The following is a 7,500-nucleotide window of genomic DNA, read 5'->3' on the forward strand; positions in this document are numbered from 1 at the left end:
TATTTTTAGACCAGCCCTTCGCGCGAATTAGGTCAAAAAACAAAGGCAGTTCCGGTTCGGTGACCCTATGACGTCAACTTAATTTCTTGTTATTGGTCATCGGGCTCCTGTGGGAGTCTCAGTAGCGGGAAATTCAATCTAAAAATAACCTTAGTTGTGAAAACGCCGTTGCACGAAAATAGGTGAGTTGCACGCTCCGGGTGATGGGCTCCTGACCAGTCTTATTATCATCACGATCATCATCATCATCATCGTCATCATCATCGTCATCATCATCATCGTTATCGTCATCATCATCGTCGTCGTCATTATTCTCATTATCGTCGTCGTCGTCATTATTATCGTCGTCGTCACCATTCTCATTATCGTCGTTACCATTATTATCGTCGTCGTCGTCATCATCATCGTCATCGTCATTATTGTCGTCATTGTCGTCGTCGTTATTATTAGTCATCGTCATCATAGTCGTCTTCATCATCATCGTCCTCATCATCGTCATCATCATCATTATTGTCGTCATCGTCGTCGTCATCATCATTAGTCGTCGTCATCATCGTCGTCATCCTCATCATCGTCATCATCATCATTATTGTCGTCATCGTCGTCGTCATCATCATTAGTCGTCGTCATCATCGTCGTCGTCATCATCGTCGTCGTCATCATCGTCATCATCATCATTATTGTCGTCATCGTCGTCGTCATCATCATTAGTCGTCCTCATCTCATCATCGTCATCATCATCATTCTTGTCGTCATCGTCGTCGTCATCATCATTAGTCGTCGTCATCATCGTCGTCGTCATCATCATCGTCCTCATCATCGTCATCATCATCATTATTGTCGTCATCGTCGTCGTCATCATCATTAGTCGTCGTCATCATAGTCGTCGTCATCATCGTCGTCGTCATCACCGTCATCATTATCATCGCCGTCGTCGTCATTAGAGAGCTTTAGCAAAGACGACGGGAACGGCAACGAGAACGTCATCACAAAACATAAATTCTGATTATTGTAATCACTTCACGACTATTCCAAGGTTTTTAATATGAGAAAGATATAGCAGTCCCTCAGGAATGAAAACGTTATGAGCAGCGCTTCATTTAGGGGAAAAAATGAAAAATTATCCTCAAATGCTGACGTCCTTCATAAAACCTCAAATTTGTTCATTTCATGCCGGTTGTTGTTTTGCTGACGACGGCGAAGAAATAGGCAAAAATGAAAAACGCACGTGCAGAGCGTGCAAAGCTATTCTCTTTGGCCACTAAATATGCAAATTTGTGACGTTCTCGTTGACGTCGCCGTTGTCGTTGCTTAAGCTCCCAATTATCACCATCATCATCGTCATTATCTTCATCATTATTGTGATTATCAATACAATCAGATCCCTCCATGTCAGTCAACGCCATCAATTTATTTTAGTATCTGCCATTGCTGTTCTCTTCATAAAAGGGAACTCTGTTCTTATGTCCACAAAACCTTTTTACAGGTCTTGTTTTAATATTTTCAATGATCTGCGCATTAGCCTATTCCTGACACTCGTGTTACAGACCTGGGCCCGGTTTTTCGAAAGCCGATTAACTTAATCCAGGCTTAGCGGAAACTTTTGTTTCATGTTTTTAACTTTTTGGTGAAAGTTTCTTTTGCTTATTTTCGTTTTTCAAGATTGACTTCCTCTAATGTATAGTTTTGCCGAATATCAGAGTTAAACAGCATTTGGGAGTAGAGAAATAAACTCCTTGGTTATTTTTTAATCTGGGATTCGCGTTAGTCGGCTTTTTAACAACCGGGCCCTGGCCTCGGTTGTTCAAAAGGTGGATAACGCTATCCACTCGATACACTAGCAAAACTAATTGAGTTATCCAATGGGTAGTGATTGATCCAGTGGATACCGCTATCCACCCTTTCGAACAGTTCCAAAGCCGAAATAACTTTATCCGGTGGATAAGTCACCAACCGACACTTTCAATGTGTGCAAAGATATCTGTATTTGCGCACGTATCCGTGAATATGCACACTCGAAGCACATCTAAATAAAGGTCTGTACAAAACGTTTGGCCAACTCTTAACGTGAAGGATATTTCACACTCTGGACGGTGACTTCTCCACCGGATAAAGTTATCGGGGTTTTGAACAACTGCGGCCAGTAAAACTGACTTGTTTACCGAGCACTGAACTAAGGCTCTGTGGATTGGGTACAATCCAGTGGTTCCAGAAAATCTACAAAACAATTAAATCTGTAAGTGTCTAGAAATGCTAATTTTTTCACTCAAAGAAATTGGTTTTTTTTTTTTTTTTTCGAAAAAATTGTTTTTTTGTATGGACTGTGAAAAGTCAAAGTTGGATTCGCATGTGTCACGGCTGAATCAAAAAGAGATTGGCGTTTCATTTCAATATATTCTGCACTAGTCCCTCATTCTCACTGTAGTATAATAATTTTTACACCGTAGAGCAGCATCCTATGTGACGAACTGGTTGCGAGCGCTGAACTGGCGTTGCAGTGGAGGTTGGGTTCAGTGGAGCCTTTACAATCTTTAAAGTCCATTTGGCACTGGCTTTAGCTGCGACGAAAGTCAATAGACCAATTTCGATATATTGAAATTCAGTCCTAAACAAAAGACATCATCTCGAGGCTCTGGGGAATAAATATAAGGATTTGTATGAGTTTATTCCCCAGAGCCTCGAGATGATGCCTTTTGTTTTGGATTGAATTTTAATATATCGAAAGTGGTCAATTTATTAAATTCTCAACCTCGGATAATGCAATTCTAGCTTTCTCATTGGTTTACTGGATGTCGGTTACCAGCCATTATACATGCGTTTGACCTTATATGGAAACGAACGCGGCTAATAAAATAAAAATAAAAGTTTTGGCGCTCGGAAGTCACATCACTTTCCGGTCCTTTCTTAAACTTGAGTAAAATTTAGCATACCCGAAGGTTGAGAATTTAATGAAAAAATTATTCCATTCGCCCTTGTTGGATACGAGATTTGTAATAGCCAAGTTGGCTCTTTACCATCTCGTATCCAACGCTGGCTCATGGAGTAATTGCTAAGTAACCTTTCCCTACTTGACAGGCTGGTGAACTCTTGATGTTAGCAAAGAGAAGTAGAGACAAATCAGAACAGGAAAGAATACTCAGGGATGCTCTTCATGTAAGTATTACCTCAGATTTCAAATGAAGACTGTAGTGTTAGCCCTACTTATATTTTACGCACAGAAGTTTTTCTTTCCATGAACTATCGATGGATGGGTCCATACGAAAAAAGAAAGATTTTATAACGTGAATAGCGTGTCACCATCTTTGATCCTGGGGCTCGTGTTATTTTGCCTACCAGTCTTTGGCTTTTATATATTGTCAAGAATTTAGAACCAGTTTTAGAGTTGTCAAAATAAAGTAGTTAAACGTAATTCACAAGTTCGGCTTGACATAAAGAAATACAAGGCTAAGCGGCCATTTTGTGAATTGAAAATCAAACTCTGTTCATGGGAGAGGTCAGGCTACCAATATGGCTTATGACGTCGTGATCAACTTTTATGATGTGGCTTGTTTTCAGTGTTACCGGCGAGTCACTCATCACATCAATCTAGAGGGTATATGCGCTATGTTTGAGTCAGGTAAGGTTTGGTATATTTGAATTGTTTCGTGCTGTTTCATTCGCAGTAGGTTACATTCAACTTCCTCTTAGGTTGGGTTGGGCTTTCCCAAGCCTCTCTCGGCCGTTTCACTCGATTGCGTGACAAAACACGATCGACTGAAAAAAGCATGCAGCTCAACCTCGTTCCCAGCGCTTTTCGGAACGAGGAACGAGGTAGCGCTCGGTTCGACCGACATAGAAGGGGCTGCTAGCAGCCAATTGATGTACATGTTAAGTCAAGCAAAGGTGGTTATTAATGGTGTTTATGTATAATTGATTATGTGGTACACCGTTTACTCTGATGCGCTTATGACAAGGCTCCTCTGTGTTACAGTGCAATTCTATGAAGGCGTAGTTGAGCTCGCTTTACACGAGGCACTCAAGCGTGACGCCCAAGGGATGGCGTTACACTTTTACAGAAATGGCGAACCACATGGCGACGTCCAAGGAGAAGAATCATTTATCGCCAGGTAATGACAATCAGAAAGCTTAATTTTGTAGACCGGAGGTCTTTGGTTCAAATCAAAACCAAGCTTAAAATTTTTACGGATTCCTGTTGTCATTTGTCATTTATTTAGGAGGCAGTGTGGCCGAGTGGTTAGGGCCCGTGCCTTGAGATCCAGAGACCGCGTTGTGACCACTCCCTGAGTCCCTGCTTCAATTTCCTGGCGAACTTGTAAATAGCCAACTGGTTTGCCTCCCGCCAGTTGGGATTCTTAACAATTGTATACGTTCAATGCTCGGAGATATTAGCTACTATCTACTGTGAAATCCGAGGGTAAACAAAGTATTATTATTATTATTATTATTATTATTTACTTATGAAAGTTACTTTCATAACTGCGAGGTTCTGAAAAGCTTCCCCGCAATGAAGCGCTCCTCAATTCGAATGTGAGTTTTGTATCTGAAACCCTGAAACTGCCGCTCTGCATGCTAAGTCAGTCTTGTATATGTTTGGCAAGCAAGGATTGCGCCGTAGCGAGAGCACTGGCTTCCCACCAATATGGCCCAGGGACCCGTTTCTCGAAAGTCCCGAAACTTTACGGGCCATTTTCGGGTGTCACAATTCCCTCTGTATCTCAAGAACGGAGAGGATTTAAGTCGTCAAACTTCACAGTCAGTTTGCTTTTTGTTGCCTTGAAAACATGTTAAAACATCGGCTTTCCAAAACAAGCGGTTGACAATTTCACAGATGGCTTTTCGGACCCGAAAAGTTTTCGGGACTTTCGAGAAACGGGCCCCAGGTTCGATTTCAGGACCAGGACCCGGCGCCACTAAGTGGGTTTAGTTTGTGTTGTTTCTCTACTCTGCCCCGAGGGTTTTTCTCTTGGTCCTCCGGTTTCCCCCCCTCAGCAAACACCAGCATACAGCTGATTCCTGCTGGATGTAAGCTGTGCTCCAAGGTCATACATGGACGGTATAGCGGGAGCCAGAGGCGCCATAGTTTGCTTTCGGTTCGACCCCCTTGAGCTGCATCGTTGCTGTCCTTGCGTCGGCGATTAGCGTGACAGTTGTTGTTGTTGTTGTTGTTGTTGTTATTATTATTATTATTATTATTATTATTATTATTATAATTATTATTGTTTCTTGTATCACTGTCTTTGCTGGTGTTCTTTTTGTGCATCAGCCGTGCACAAGCCATGTACCTGGTGCATGACTCACTCATTATTGTTATTAGTAATAATAATAATAATAATAATAATAATAATAATAATAATAATAATAATAATTATTATTATTATTAATATTATTATACACACACCTGCGCTTTATTCTTAATTGATGGAGTTCCTCTTTGAACCCATCTATTTCAAAATCGTGAAACTATCAAATCTAATACTTGTGTCTAAAACAAGAAAAAGGGAAGTCATGTTTACATCGCGGTGGCACTGTCAACATCGTTTATTTGGGCCGTTTTTCTCGTTTAATCGCGAAGAATTCCCTCAAGTAATGGTCTTGGTAATGGATTTATACACCGGATAGATCACGTACAGTCTCACGGAGGTTTGCAATTGTTTCTCTGAGATGAAATCGGACATCAGCCTGCAAAGGCGCCTGTGGCAGTCCCTGTCAGTCCATATTTGATTTACCCCACCCACCCACCCAACCCAGGCATGTATGTAAAAGTAGTACAGACGCAACACTGCCCCCTAAAAGTAGTACAGACACAACACTGCCCCCCTCCCCACTCTTCACATTGTCGAGTTAAAGGAAAGGTTGTGAGACGGGAGTAAAAGTGAAGTTATGGTAAAGTCACTTTATTTTAACGTCGGTAGTTCCTTCAGTTACGAAGCTGGTATCAGTGGAAGCCGACGGTGCGCCCTTTACCCCCTTCCTCCGTCAGTGCGCCGTTTATACGGGTAGTTACGCGGATCCGAGTAAAGTCGAAACAGACGTTGGAGTCACCGTAGATCGACCAGGGACGTCTTTCTCCGAAAGCTGCGCACTGACCAACTGAGCTACACCTGCTCCTCCCGGGTCTAAGATTTATGGTCCTTATCCGAGAAAACTTGAAGTCTAACCATTTGCTGCAGAAATTACAAAGGCAGCAGTTTCTGCTCAGTTCATATTTTTAAGACCCTAATAACAACTAACAACGTTATTTTTAATTGGGGACACTAACGAAAATTAACTCAAATCAAATATTGGTTTTTGCGGAGGGTAAATAACCAGAGTACCCGGAGAAAAACCTCTCGAAGCAGAGAAGAGAACAAACAAGCTAAACCCACATATGATGAAATCGAACCCGGGTCACATGGGTGGGAGGCGAGTGCTCTCACCACTGCGCCACCCTTGCTGCCCCACTTCCCTGAGGGGCTTTCGTCGATAGCCAATTCTATGAATTTTATTTTTCAGGCAACAGTGCTACAAGTGCATTTTGGATGTTCTGCAGCGCCTCCTGGTCTTAAAAACAGCTCCTTCCCAGTCTCCTAGCCGACCCTCTAGGCCAGGTCCTCCACCCGCCCCAGACCCCAATGGCCTTACCTCAACCGATGCAGAGAAACATGTAAGTCTTACGCGCTTACCATTCAACAAAAAAATTCCGGTGTGAAATTTGGGAAATTCCTTGTGCGAAGTGGAACGGGATATTCTAGTTGCGCAAACCTAACCCAAGCATCAGCACGTCTGTATGGCCTTTGAGCCAATCGGAGAGTATGGCGTGTATGAGCCAAGTAGTTTGATCAAATGGAATGGGCGAATGGCACCTTTCGACCCCGAAAGTTGGACCCGTCATTTGAGACCACCAACCAAAACATTCCGGTCCATTTAGCTTCCCACCGAAATTTCTGAAATTTTTGGTCAACTGTTAATCACCCTTTGACTCTGTTATTACGTCGTGTTGTGACTAAGAAAGGTGAAAAACTCGAGTACTCAGTATCAGTATCAGAAAAAACACCAATGAGAATTCAGAATAGAATAGACTCCACTCTTTTCTTCTCTATTCTAAATTCTCATTGGTAGTTTTGCTGCGCGCGACGTCGCCACTGACGTTCCCGTTCTTTGGCTAAATCAGCCTAATTATTAACTATGGAAACCATTCTTTACGATACCATGGGCCTTACATATGGTCCAAACTATATAATAAGTTGAAGGACTCCCTGGACATTGAATCTTTTAAAAAGAACATTAGGAAAATAGGCCTAACGGCACTTTTAAACAACAACGATAACTGATGTAACCTCTGCAATTCTTAGAGACTACTGATTTATTATATGTTTGTTGTCCAATTTTGCCCTTTTTTCATTCAATATATATGTATATATATATTTCACAATTGTATATATTATGTTAAACTGTCATTTATATATTTTTCTTATTCTGTTATGTCCCCAATTAGTACTGTTGTAAAAACTAAATACATCG

The 7,500-nt window shown here is 41.7% G+C and overlaps 1 protein-coding gene across 2 annotated transcripts in view; it reads left to right on the forward strand.

Annotated features, from left to right (window-relative positions):
- Positions 1-7,500, forward strand: part of LOC138023533 (nuclear pore complex protein Nup155-like) — a 48,456-nt gene that overhangs the window by 25,949 nt on the left and 15,007 nt on the right. For both annotated transcript variants that reach the window (XM_068870537.1, XM_068870536.1), the window contains exons 23-26: positions 3,076-3,153; positions 3,556-3,616; positions 3,971-4,106; positions 6,493-6,643. In XM_068870537.1, coding sequence (XP_068726638.1) covers positions 3,076-3,153; positions 3,556-3,616; positions 3,971-4,106; positions 6,493-6,643 — 426 coding nt within the window. The remainder of the gene's footprint in view (positions 1-3,075; positions 3,154-3,555; positions 3,617-3,970; positions 4,107-6,492; positions 6,644-7,500) is intronic.

The sequence above is a fragment of the Montipora capricornis genome, chromosome 11 (assembly GCF_036669925.1).
Source record: "Montipora capricornis isolate CH-2021 chromosome 11, ASM3666992v2, whole genome shotgun sequence".
Lineage (NCBI taxonomy): Eukaryota > Metazoa > Cnidaria > Anthozoa > Scleractinia > Acroporidae > Montipora > Montipora capricornis.